Source organism: Dermochelys coriacea, chromosome 5, assembly GCF_009764565.3.
Source record: "Dermochelys coriacea isolate rDerCor1 chromosome 5, rDerCor1.pri.v4, whole genome shotgun sequence".
NCBI classification, from domain to species: domain Eukaryota; kingdom Metazoa; phylum Chordata; order Testudines; family Dermochelyidae; genus Dermochelys; species Dermochelys coriacea.
In genome coordinates this window covers 13175435-13189488 of record NC_050072.1, presented here as the reverse complement: position 1 = coordinate 13189488, position 14054 = coordinate 13175435, and the positions used below count along the sequence as shown (strand labels likewise).

General features: G+C 47.3%; 1 protein-coding gene across 2 annotated transcripts in view; it reads left to right on the top strand.

Moving 5' to 3' along the window:
* The window catches only part of LOXHD1 (lipoxygenase homology PLAT domains 1), a 299746-nt gene extending 287207 nt beyond the window's left edge, over positions 1 to 12539 (top strand). The window contains exons 42-44 of one of the 2 annotated variants that reach the window (XM_043514533.1): positions 2499 to 2637; positions 6549 to 6710; positions 11713 to 12539. In XM_043514533.1, the coding sequence (XP_043370468.1) occupies positions 2499 to 2637; positions 6549 to 6710; positions 11713 to 12193 (782 nt within the window). In that variant the 3' untranslated portion in view covers positions 12194 to 12539. The remainder of the gene's footprint in view (positions 1 to 2498; positions 2638 to 6548; positions 6711 to 11712) is intronic. The other variant, XM_043514532.1, reaches the window with a different exon arrangement.
* The last annotated feature ends 1515 nt before the right edge of the window (positions 12540 to 14054 follow it).

Below are 14054 nucleotides of genomic sequence, written 5' to 3'. Positions count from 1 at the left end.
CCCCTTCACATAACACAAGAACAAGGGGTCACCCAATGAAATTCATAGGCAGCAGGTTTAACACAAATATAAGGAAGATCTTCACACAATGCAGTCAACCTGTGAAACTCATTGCCAGGGGATGTTGTGAAGCCCTAAAATGTAACGGGTCAAAAATTAATTAGATAAGTTCTTGGCGGATAGGTTCATCAATGGCCTTAACCAAGATGGTCAAGGATGCAATCCTATAATCTGGGTGTCCTAAACCTCTGACTGCCAGAAACTGGGGCTGGACAACAGAGGAGCGATCACTTGATAATTGCCCCGTTCTGCTCATTCCCTGTGAAGCACCTGGCATTGGCCAGTGTCGGAAGGCAGGATACTGGACTAGAAGATGGAACATTGGTCTGACCTAGTATGGCCATTCTTATGTTTTTAAACCAGAATGGAATACAATACAAGTTACAATATAAAAATACACTCTCCTCAAAAATACACCCATCTCAATCCATCCCCTCCTCAGCAGACTAAACAAAGTACAAGGGGGTGGAGGGAAGATGAGCTTTGAAGCATGCTCAGGAAGTTAACAAATCCAAGCTCTGGCAGACCAGTGAGGGAGCAAGTTCCAAAATTATGGAACCCTCCTAGAGAATGCCTTGTCAGCAGCTCCTTCTTGTTTGTATTGAAGGCGCCTCTGTTGATCTCATCCATGGCTGCTTATGACAGATTCAGAGGTGATCTCTCATGGTACCAAGTCCAAAATTAGTTAGGGCTTTATAGTTTAAAACCAACCTGAATTCTACCTGGAAGCTTATGAAAGCCAGTGCAGATTACAGAACACTGATCTAAAGTGCTCCCGATGTGTAACTCCCCTTAATAAGCAGGCTACGGCATTATGCACTAGCTGCTGCTTCCTGGTCCCAAGGTATAACCCCATGTGGAGCACCTTACAGCAGTTTAATTATGAGGTGGTCAAGGAATAGATAATTGAGAGAGGATTCCCACGGGAGAGAGAAGGTTGTAAGTCGTTTTGCCAGGCATAGATGGAAGAGAGCACTCTTGGCTACAGCCACTGCCTGGGCATGTAGGAGCTTCCCACGGCCTAATACCCCGCCCCCGTATACACACATGAAGTGCACACCTGTTTCACAAATGGTGGTTGCACTCCCCCAGTGAGGGGTGTCCATATAAATTCTGCCAGTTCCTCAGCTGCTTCCACGACCAACCAACATAGGGTCTCAGTCTTGATGGAATTGCCTCCAGTTAGCTCTCATCCAAGCCACTCTGTCATCTAGGCACAAGATTATTCGTCCCACTGCTCCGGCCAGGTGATGGAGACACAGATGTCATCAGCATACTGAATGTACAGCAGCCTCTGTCTCCTCACTAACCTTCCTAGTGGCCTCATAGCCATGTTATGCCAGAGAGGGAATAATATCAACCACTGCAGCACACCTGCCATCGGGGCAGAGGGACAGCTGCTTACAACTGCCCTTTGAGTTCTCTGAAAGAGGAGAGCCACTCAAGAGGAATGGAAAACTTGTCTTATGAAAGGAGACTTAAGGAGCTTGGCTTGTTTAGCCTAACTAAAAGAAGCTTGAGGGGAGATATGATTGCTCTCTATAAATATATCAGAGGTATAAATACAGGAGAGGGAGAGGAATTATTTCAGCTCAGCACCAATGTGGACACAAGAACAAATGGATATAAACGGGAAGTTTAGACTTGAAATTAGACGAAGGTTTCTAACCATCAGAGGAGTGAAGTTTTGGAATAGCCTCCCAAGGGAAGCAGTAGAGGCAAAAGATCCATCTGGCTTTGAGATTCTACTTGATAAGTTTATGGAGGAGATGGTATGATGGGATAATGTGATTTTGGTAATTAATTGATCTTTAAATATTCAGGGTAAATAGGACTAATCCCCTGAGATGGGATATTAGATGGATGGGATCTGAGTTACCCAGGAAAGAGTTTTCTGTAGTATCTGGCTGGTGAATCTTGCCCTTATGCTCAGGGTTTAGCTGATTGCCATATTTGGGGTCAGGAAGGAATTTTCCTCCAGGGCAGATTGGAAGAGGCCCTGGAGGTTTTTTGCCTTCCTCTGTAGCATGGGGCACGGGTCACTTGAGGGAGGATTTTCTGCTCCTTGAAGTCTTTAAACCATGATTTGAGGACTTCAATAGCTCAGACATAGGTGAGGTTTTTCGTAGGAGTGGATGGGTGAGATTCTGTGGCCTGCGTTGTGCAGGAGGTCGGACTAGATGATCAGAATGGTTCCTTCTGACCTTAGTATCTATGAATCTATGAATAGCCCCAGGCACTGTTGCTCATTGATCAGCCTAAGCCTTTTCTGTTTATTCCTTCCCTGGGGTGAAATGTTGGCCCCACAGCAGACAATGGCAAAGTTTCCATTATCTGAAGGCCATAGTGACAGTCCAATAGACAAGTCTGTCTGGCCATTGTCATTGATTGCATCTGCTCTGGCTATTTAATTTTGTGCTTTAATTTTGCCTTGGAAGCTTATGAAATTGTCACAGTGACGAGTGACACAGAGGATGCAGAAACCAAGGAAAACATCTGGATCATCTTAGAAGGAAAGAAGGGACGCTCAAAAGAATTCCTTCTGGAAAACGCCTCCAAAAAAAGGAAATTTACAAGGTAGGTGAGATAGGCCTTGATGGGTGAACAGGAAGGGAATGTCACCAGCTGTGTCTCTCTTACAAAGGCCCCTCCTCCTTCCCTCTGGACGATTCATGGAGCAGCATTAGGAGTGTCAGACCATTTCTTACTTTCCTTTCCGAAAGATACAAAGAGCGGGCAGTAAAGTGGAAGAAAGAAGTAACATTTGCCTCAGGAGTCCAAGTTTAAGAATGAGCAGAAATGTCCATCTGGGGATTGGACTCATACATGTATGTATGCGCATGTCCTTCAAATCTTAAACAAGGGTCCTGATACTTCAGGGGTTTGCCGGATGAGCCTAAAGGGAACCCCAACAGGCTCAGCTGGGAGGAGCTGTGGAAGAACTCATCTGAGAGAGAGGTGTTTTTAACATCTCTGACAGTAGGTTGCTGTGGTGGAAGAGAGTAAAAATAATTCCAGGCTAAATGTTATCAGTGCTGTTTAGATCTGATCTGACATTCCAAATCTTTGGTTTAGGAACAGAGGTGAAAGTAAGCCGGTACGCTCCGGCAGCTGCTACCACAGCGGAGCCCCAGGCCCTTTAAAGCTCTGCCAGAGCCCAGAGCCCCAGGGTAGCGGTGGCAGCCGTGAGCCCCCAGGGCTCCTGAGTGATTAAAGGGCCCAGGGCTCCAGCCGACGCTACCACCCTGGCCCTTTAAATGCCCGCCGGAGCCCCACCACCGCTACCCCAGGGCTTTAGCAGCAGGGCTCCAGCGGTGATTTAAAGGGCCGGGGTGGTAGCGTCGGCTGGAGCTCTGGGGCTCTTTAAATCCCCGCCAGAGCCCCCTACCCCAGGGCTCGGGCAGCAGGGCTCAGGCCGGGATTTAAAGGGCCCTGGAGCTCCAGCTCCTGCTACCCTCCCGGGTCCCTTTAAATCCCCGCCTGAGCCCTGCTGCCGAAGCCCTGGGGCAGGGGTGGGGGGGCTCTGGAGGAGATTTAAAGGGCCGGGGCGGTAGTGGTGGCTGGAGCCCCAATCCCTTTAAATCCCTGCCTGAGCCCTGCTGCCCGAGCCCTGGGGTAGCGGTGGGGGGGGGGGGCTCTGGCAGGGATTTAAAGAGCCCCAGAGCTCCAGCCACCCCTACTGCCCCGGCCCTTTAAATCCCCACCGGAGCCCTGCTGCCAAAGCCCTGGGGTAGCAGCGGTGGGGCTCCAGTGGGCATTTAAAGGGCCGGGGTGGTAGCAGCAGCTGGAGCCCTGGGGTTCTTTAAATCCCCGATGGAGCCCAGCCACCACTACCCCAGGGCTCGGGCAGCAGGGCTCAGGTGGGGATGTAAAGGGCTAGGGGCTCCGGCAGCTGCTACCACAGCGGAGCCCCAGGCCTTTGAAGCTCAGCCAGAGCCCCAGGGCAGCGGTGGCAGCCGGGAGCCCCCAGGGCTCCTCAGTGATTTAAAGGGCCTGGGGCGCCGCTGCGGTAGCTTGGGGGTGATTTAAAGGGCCCCGGGCTCCCAGCCGCCACTACCACAGCTGGAGCCCTGGCCCTTTAAATCAAGATTTAAAGGGCCCAGGGATTTAAGGCCCTGCCTCTTCTGGTTGAGGCCACGCCCCTTCTGGTTGAGGCCACGCCCCCTGTCAGGACTCTGGCAACAGGTAAGTCCTCTAACTTACTTTCACCCCTGTTTAGGAATGAGAGATCTCTGGTTTATGTCTTGGGTCAAGAAAAGAAGAGAGAGAAATGATGAAAGAAAACTTTATACTGCAGATATGAATGGTATTATGTGTAGTGTATAGACGGGCTGGGGGCACCTTCATGTAGAGGAAATGAATGAGAGTCCCTCTTCCACATTTGAAATCTGCACCTGAACACACTCAGAACTGGTCAAACCCCTCTAGTTATTAGTGTGCATGAGATAGGTTGTGTTGTTTTTGTTTACGGATACTGTACACAGTATGCTGCCCACAGATCACAAAGAATATTAGAGTAGCCAGTTTGTTGTGGAGGGCGGGAGTGTTTCTCTGTCAGGAACTCGAGAGGTCCTTCCAAGGCAGGCAAACTTTTAAGTAAATTGGACTCTAATATTAATGGCATTAATGTGTATATAGCTATTTTAAACATCAGTGACCCAACAGCAAACAGCCATGATACGAGGAAACCTCTATCTGTTAAACAGTGTCGTGCTCCTGGTATGAAGCGGTTTGGCACAGTTTGGGGAAGGATAGGATAGGACTGCAATAAAAAGAAACAACTCTCTTATTTCATAGAATAGGCAGATTGTCTATGGTGGTCAGGAAGGAACCTCCTCTATTCACACAGTGGGCCGGGGTATAATGGGGCTAGGATTCCTTCCTCTGAAGTATTAAACATTGTTTACTGTTGGAGGCAGACAACTGGATGAACTACTAGTTAAGGCTACGTTTTAGTCAGGGGTATATAGTTCAAGTCATGGACAGATCACGGTCAGTAAACAAAAAATCATGGCCCGTGACCTGTCCATGACTTGTACCATACACCCCTGACTAAATCTTGGGTGCTGGGGTGGCGCATGGCGTGTGACCTGGGACACCTGCAGCTGCTGGGGAGCGGGAGCGGTGGCACACAGCCCAGCGGTGGCACACAGCCCAGGACCCCTACTGCTGCTGCTGGGGATGGGGTGGCCCGAGACTGCCCCAGGGCAGCTGGCGTAGCTGACCCAGGGGCTGCCTGAGCTGCTCGACCACCCCCTGGCCAGCCGCACCCGCCGCTGTAGAAGTCATGGAGGTCCTGGAAAGTCACGGAATCCGTGACTTCCGTAACCTCCACGACAGACTCCAATCCAGGGGTTCTCAACCTGTTTATCATAGTGGGCTGCATATACGGCCCACAATGTATTACACAGACCACAGGTTGAGAACCACAGCGCCCTCTCTCCCCCTCCCCCCCGCAAAACCGCGCACACAGTCGCCCATGTCCAGCACCCCCCTACCCAGAGACGCCTCCACAGAGTGGGAACAGGCAGGGAGCCCTGGGCACAGGGCTGGACAGCTGGGACCCAGATCTGCCACGTTGGGCCAGGCAGCCAGACCAGGAATCCTGCAGCGTGGGGCTGGAACCCACCACGCTGGGCCAGGCAGCCGGCAGCCAGACCCAAGTCACCCGGCCAGGAGCGGAGCCCCACCTAAAACCTGGGAGTGCAGCAGCACCCCTGGAAACCCCTAGTTTCCAGTGCCCAACCCCCTCATTGCCCAGAGCTCCCCCCCCAAACCTGCCCAGAGACCCACTCTCCTGCCCCCTCTTCCCCCTGCAGCACTCACCAGCCCCCTGCTGGTAGGAACACTCTTGCAGGCTGCCTTACGCCCTCTCCCCCTCAGCCAGCTCCGCCCTCTGCCACACTAGAGCAGCAAATTTTGAATTTTTGTTAGCACACAGCTGGGCCGCAGCTGTGTGCTAATTGGGCCTGGGGTTGAGAACCGCTGGTCTAATCCAATAAGTCAGCTACTAAAGATACACAAGATACACAACAGAAGACTTGGCCAAATGTTTGACAGAGATACATTGTTCTTAAAAGTCCATTTTAAGAACAGCTTAAAAAGCAGGAGGGGTAGTTTGACTAGTGGTTTTAAAAGCAGCTGTGATTAGTAGGTGTACAACAGATACAATATCTGTCAAGAAAAAAATGAATGCTTTAGGGGAAAATAAGTCATCTTTAGCTTTCCCTATAACAAGGCAAATTGATTTTGGATGTGAAGTAGCTCAAACATACCCTCCAAAGTCCTAGTGGTAGTAATTTAAAGTGTCACCCTAACCAGGAAAAATACTGAATTTAAATACGGAAATTATACTTTGTGTTAAATAATTATGGGTTAAATCAAATTTATATCTTTCATAGCCACGCGCAAATTACTTAATGTCAACATGACACAAGTCATTGCCAGTCTCCAGGACATTAATTGAAACTCTTCTATGTTTCCTGCAGAGGAGCAATAGACAAATTTCTGTTTTCTTCAAAGAATGTTGGTGATATTGCAGCCATTTGTGTTGGTCACTGTCCCAAAGATGGAAGGAAGTCAACCACAAAAGCTGATGTGTACTGGTATGTCCGAGAGATAATCATAACAGAGATGGAACTTTGCAACAAGTAAGTTGCTTTCATCAAAACAGACATGCAGTAAAGAACTCCACAGGCTAAAGGCAGAATGGCCTGGGAGATTTAAATAGTATTGTAACCATATTTCTGAGATTCTTCATAGTTAACCTTTCCTAGCCATACATGTTGAGCCTTAAAAATTCTTAGCATGTTTTAAAAACTAAGGGCAAGATATTTAAAACATTTAGGCGTTGCCGCAGACAAGTCTAATTTGCATGCATGGTTTCCATGTTTCTGGTGCAAAGTATTTGCATGTACAGATGGATGCACATCAAAAAAAATCCAACATGTATTTTGAAAAAAAAAAAAAAAAAAACAAAAAACCTGCACTCCTAAACTCATTGGAAAATCTAGACCTAGTCATTTAGATTCTGTGGGCCACTTTTCATAGATTGGCCTCTAAACTGCTTTTGTGAAAATGACATTCAGGCATGTTAGTATTCAACATGGGAGAAACCTCAGATTTGACTCCATTTGCATTGTGGGATGGTTCCAGTAGGAATCCTTGGATCCAAAAACACCTCAGGCATCATCTACAAAAGTATAACGGGAGACATACCTCTTCAGTACCTCCTACTGCTGTATGCAGTATGGATAGACTTGCTTGGCAGGTCTTCTGTGGCTTGGCTCTCAAGCCAAGTCACTAAATCCAGATGAACACCTTCTGGGGTATATAACATCTGATAGATAAACAGTCTGTCTGCCCTTAGTAGGTGCCTTCCGCCCTTTCTTTGGGCTCCTAACTCAGTCCTGCCTGCTTTGTGGGGTTTACACCACTTTACTTCTAGCCAGCAGCAGAACCCAGGCCCGCCCAATACTCCAGGTTCCAACCCAGTGACCCTACAAACTGCCACAACATATTGCTCAATTTCAATTCACTGCCACTTGTTTCCTTGGCCTTTTCCTACCTGTCTCCTTTTAGCTTCACCCTTATCTCAGGATTAAGGTCTTATGTCCTCTGTCCCTGCAAACCCAGCTAAGCAAATGCAGCCAGTAACAGACTTTGGCTATCCTGTAAGCTCCTGAGGCCAGAGAGGAGCACCCCACCTTGCCCCTCTAGTTCCAGCCAGGGACTTACCTGCTTGGGCCCAGCAGTGCCTTTTATCTGAGTCTGCTGGGCTCTGATTGGCTGCTTCCATGCAGCCTCGCTAGGCATATCCAGGATCCACCCTCTCTGCTCCTTTCCTAGGGCAGGGTTATGGGGCCTCCAGGAGGAGGCCACAAAGGCCTAGTATGCCCCATCACAAAAAACAAAAGATATTTTTATTCTCTGGTTTGGAGATGGCGGAAATTTTCAAGAGACTTCAAATCATCTTGGTGATCTCATGTGATCGGCTAACCTCTGAGCACTTCAACTCCCTGGCCCCGTCAGCCTGAGCCCTTATATTCATGCAGCATTAATGAGCTGCTATCATGGAGAATAGGCAGGAAAAGGAAAAGAATGGTCATCCAAAGAGCAAATATCTAATAGCTGTCAATCTTGGGCCAAAATAGCTAAGCAAGCACATCCAAACTATTAATGGATTCCTTTCTCTGCGATATTTCCACTACCTTAAAGTATTTAACTTTAAGGGTTTCATTCCTGCTGAGACAGTTTAGTGTTTAAAAAGAAATCCTTGACGTGAGATTTTGATGTTAAGTGTCTCTTCCAGCAAATTAATCAACAGTTAAATCAAATCAGCCTGTAGAAGGGCCATGTTAATATTTGCAGAATGAAAACTCAGTCAGTCATATTCTCATCTCGCAATCAGGGGAAACCTGCGGCTCTTAATGCCCGACCCTGCAATCACAGCCACATGCTTGAGGCTATTATGCATCTGAAGAGCCTCACTGAAACCAGTATGGCCCCACAGGGGGGCAAAGGTCTTTTTAAGGCACAATTCTAGTCTTTTATTTAAAATGACATAGTACAGCAACAAGATTCTGCAGTAAGTTGCAGCCTGTCACAGCCTATTCTGCCCAGAACCCTGCCTTCTTGCATGTTCTCCATAACCACAGCCCTACCTAGCCACAGCTGCTCCACATTGCTGGATCAAGCCTTCGGTATTGCCTATCCCACAGGTTCAAAAGTGATGAGTGGAGGGCCCCCATTTCCCCTCCACTCCCCCCTCCAAAAAAAACCCAGACAAATTTAAAAGATTGACTCAACAGTCATGATTTTATTTTAAATAATACATTTCGGTTCTTTTCCTTTGCCTTTTGGTTTTAGAGCCATTAGCATACAATTGGGTCATGTTTTCAAGCTTTTCTCTGCAACTTTGAGGGTTAGAAATTTACAAGAAAGAAAGGAAGAAAGAAAGAAAGCTGAGATTCTCACCTAATGAGACAATTCCCCAAGTCGAGGTTTTAAGGAAAACTCAGAATATCACAAAATTCACAATAAAAATCCCAAGAGCTGGCAACTCTGCAGTTGTGAGAGAGTTAAAAAAGCTCTCACTGGGAAGTACATTCCCGCCCCTGAATAAGGGCTTCAGGATTTATTCTCATCGGACCCTCCCAGGTAAAAAACTCCTTTCCAAACATGAGCAGATATTTCTGTGGTTTCAGATGCATTAGAAATGTTGTAAGACCTTAAGAAATATGGTAACACTATGGTGCTGAAGCAGCCCTTTCTTCAGGTCTTAATTTTACCCGTGCATAATGCAATCCAGCTGAATTCCTTGAGGGAGTGCTTGCTGCCGTTTGGACAGGAGAGGGAGGAAACTCAGGTGGAAATGACTTGCATCATTGCAAATAAAATACCTCATTAAAATCCCAGTGTCGAAACCTCTGGCTGATTACCAGACACACAGTAATTTATGAGTATGTTATGTGCTTCCTGTACATCGCCAGGGGCATCACAGTGGAGTGAAGGGTTTTCAGCATCTGGTATATATTTCAGTGCTTGCTGCTTCCTTTGTCTGCTCAAGATGAGCTGAGAGTTATAAACGAGGAGAGAGGGGACACACATACTTCCTGCCCAGACTTTAATATTCCCTCTTTTCCTGTTCTCCCTCACCTCTGGCCCCTTCCTTGTCGTCCCATTGATGGTGGTAATTGTTGAACTTCACCTTGATTTGTGAGAGCACAGATGATGCACCTAACTTTGAAAACTTGTCCCTACGTTTGTTTGTTTGTTTGTTTTTGTTTTAAATCAAAAAGCAGCAGCCTGCCTGCCCTGCTGGGCTCTCCGATAGTAGCCATTGATGATATTATTTTTATAGCTCTGTAAGTGTACATGACACTTGACAGGCAAATAAGATGACAAGGGCACCACATTCAATGCTGGCATAAGTTGAGTGACTTCAGTTAACTAGGGACATGTTGGATTCGCCATCACTCAAAGTCTTTACATCGAGACTGGATGTCCTTTTAAAAGCAATGCTCCAGCTCAAATAAAAGTTACGGGCTTGATGCAGGATTTACTGTGTGAGGTTCTGTAGCCTCTGTAATGCAGGAAGATAGACATGATGACCATAATGGTCCCTTCTGGCCTGAAAATCTATGAAAGTGGGACTTGAAAGTGACTTCAACAGACATTGCACCTGCTGGCACTGGAGCAGAATTTGGCTCAAGGACCCTGCCTGAAAGAGATTTTTAAGATGTTCTAGGCATAGGGAGCAGCACGGTCTATTGTTTTTGATCTTCAGCCCTAATGCCCAACTAAATATGCTAGCATAACACACCTGTCATTACACAACTCCCTCACTAATCTTCCCCTGGGCTCTGTAGCAGTACCTGGCCTAGCAGAGGGTAGCACTAAACCTGCAACATGGCGGCCTCAAAACAGGTTTTCAACCTGGCAATCCGAGGAGGGGCTGTTCAGCTAGAAAGCCCCTTCCCCTTGCTACGTTGCATGTACGAGATGGCAAATCTCAAGGTGCAGCTTAGGAAGATTGAAGTCATTTAAACCAGCTGCTTGAAAGCCTGGGATTTGAACACTCATGTTCTACCAGGGTTGCCGCTCACACCTACAGCTACAGCAGCCTTCAGAATAAGTCCATGATATCCAACAAACGTGGGTGGTAGGCGAAGCTTCCTCTTGGGGAGGGTAGCCCCCTGCCCACCTCTTCCAGCTGAGGACCCGCCTCTTCTGGCCAAAGCCCCACCCCCACTCACTGCTGTAAGCCACCTCCCATTGGCCCTGGCTGGAGCACCGAGCCCAGAGCCCCTCCCCTGTTTTGTCCCTTCCGTCCGTGACCCCGCCCATGGCTCCAACCTTTCCCACCCTCCCCTTCCCTCCTCCCCCATCCCTGAGACCGGAAAAGCTCTGTGCCCCCCACCTCAGCCACAGAGTCGCAGAGGGGAGAGAGCTCCTCCAGCCCTGGGACCGTGGAGGGAGGAGACTTTTCAAGGGGGGTCCCAAATCCACTACTGCCCCTCCGCCATGGTGGTGGGAGGGTTGGGGGGAAGGCTTAGCCTCCATTATGCATCACCTATGCCAAAAAATCCAGTAAAAGCACAAGTAAAATGAGCTTCCTCCACTGTGATTAGACGGTGGGGCCAGGGCTGTCTGAGGGCAAGACGGCAGTGGAAATTGTTACGGTTTGGGGAAAATCAGCTGCCACGGGACTTTTGAACTTCAGAAAAAGTTTAAGGGTTCATACACATGCTGCATAACTCAAGCCAGCTGTTTCAGCTCGGTGTATTCAAAGGCGAGTGTATTACCCTGGGTAATGCTGAAATGTAGAAGAACTGGAAGGTTGAAGGGCTGTGCTGACTTTCTCTGACTGGAATTTATGTTTCCAGGGAGGCTACATATTTCAAACTTGCAAAATAATTGGCTATGTCCTTTAGAGAGTTTCCTGTAGCACACCGAGCAGTGCTGTTTTTTAAAATCCCAGAATCTTCAGTTCAAGTCCCAAGCAAGGATATGTCCCTCTCATTCTAAATACAAGGTTGAAACATTAGTAGTAGGTGAATTGCTAAATCACCTGTCCCCATTATACCTGGGCATTCATAATGCAAAGGAAAAGGCCATATTATTAACACACTGTTAACTTTTCTTTGGCAGATATTTTTTCAAGTGCAATGCAAAAATTCCACTGAGGAACAAGAGGAGTGACTACAAAGTCTTTGAGTGTGCTAAGGTCATAGAGAGTTTTGCCAGCAAAGCCCGGAGCTTGGTGCCAGTCAAATATGAGGTCATTGTGGTTACAGGGTCTGAAAAAGGAGCTGGGACTGATGCCAATGTCTTTATCACCGTCTTTGGAATAAATGGAGATTCGGGCAAGCGTGCTCTCAAGCAGAAGTTCCGGAACCTCTTTGAACGGGGCAAAACAAATAGGTTTTGCCTGGAAACCCTGGAGTTGGGGGAGTTGAAAAAAGTCTGGATTGAACATGACAACAGTGGCATAGCAACCGGCTGGTTAGTGGAGAGGGTGGAGATCACCAATTCAGCTACTGGAGTGACCACGATTTTCCCTTGTGGGAAGTGGCTGGACCGGAATAGAGGAGATGGTTTGACCTGGAGGGAATTATTTCCAAGATATTAACAGAGATGCATCTGCAGCCTTTAAAAGGAGCTGCAATGAATATATTTATATTCTTTTTTTTCTTACTCACTTCTAACACCGTTTTGTTTCATGTTTTACTTTTTAAAATATTGTATTTTATATTGAAATGATTTTAGTAGGAATATATACTCCCTGGATTAACATTTTATAAAAAGAATCCTACTTTTTAAATGTGTTTATAAAAATGTGAATGGCAACATTTTTCTGGTCCACTGATTATCCATATCGAATCCGCTTCATTTACAGCTCAAAGGGTGTGGTTTGATGTGCCCAACTACCAAGGCTGGAAACGCCAACAGAGAACGGATGATCAGGCCGGCTCCTCTTTTAAAGTACAAGAGGCTGCAATAACAATTAAGCTGACATAATCAAGGGGGTTGGTTGTAGCAGTCCCAGTTTTGACCTACTTCTACTAAACGTCTCTATATTCGAGTGTGTATTTGTTTTTGTGTACACGTGCGATGAAGAGTTGAAAGCAACAACCCAGATAAGATTTTCTGAACAGGAATTTCAGCAGGAAAATGAATCACCTAGGGCCAGGTCTCTGCTAGAGTGAATTGGCCTAGCTCCTTTGATTTCAATGGACCGACACCAGTTTACAGCGACTGAGGATCGGCCCCAGTGCACAGGTGTTAAGCAGCTCCAAGATCATAGCCATGAACTGAACAACATAATGATTTGTGCTATTCAGCTGAAAACATTAACAAAACACTTAACAATAATCAATTCTGCTTTAGGGAAGCAGCAAAGAGCACGTGTTCAAAGCTATCTCAGCATCGTTCTGCGCTGTGTGGCATGCATAGCAATCACTTGTAAAGGCAGCTGCCATTGATTTTATGGGGTTTTTTTAAGTATTGCAATTTCGACTTTTCAAAAAAGGATAGTTTCAGGGACAGAGTCAAAACTGACACACCAGCACATGAGCTTCCCAATCCCTAATACCCTTTAATTCACCTATTTGGCCGGATTATATTAGATTTCCTAGCAAATAATTCTGTACTTAAAACAAAAAGAACATTTCTAAAAAAAACCCTTGGGACCCCATCGACCAATCTAGGAGAGTGCATACTATTGATAGCTCAGTGGTTTGAGCAATGGCTTGCTAAACCCAGGGTTGTGAGTTCAATCCTTGAGGGGGCCATTTAGGGATCTGGGGCAAAAATTGGGGATTGGTCCTGCTTTGAGCAAGGGGGTTGGACTAGATGATCTCCTGAGGTCCCTTCCAACCCTGATATTCTATGATTCTATGATTCATTGAACTCAATGGCAAAACTCCCCTTGACTTCATTGAGGCCAGGATTCCACACCAAGGGTTTGTCCTGGTCTCCTGGTTCTACCATTGTTTGGGGCATGTGGGGGAAGAACAGTTTGCCCAGCTGAGGAAGGGGGGGAATCAGACTCCAAAAACCTGCAGATCTTGAGCAGGCGCCATATAGTCTGCTCTGCTCCATGCACTGCTTCCTGGCCACCCTCCTTCCCAATAGGAGGAGTTGTGTTCCCATAGGCATCTCTACCAGCAGATGCCTCTTCGTTCCCCACTCAGGACAGGGGTTCCCAATCTTAGCAGGGGCTAACTGCACACATTAATCCTGATTTGGCTATCAGTGAGTTACACAAGCTACCAACCCCTTGTGGAGTCAGAAACCTGCAGAGCATCAAAGGGGGATTTTCTGTGGGGAAGGGGAGAGGATCTTACAGATGCAGCAATCCCTAGCATCCCAGCCAGGACCACAAGGGCTTCAGCACTTCCCCACCAATCTGCTAGCTAGGCAAAGCTACCCCTATGAAACATCTTCCTGCCCTTTCCAGCCGAAGATTGGCTGTAGTCTCAGTTGTTTCT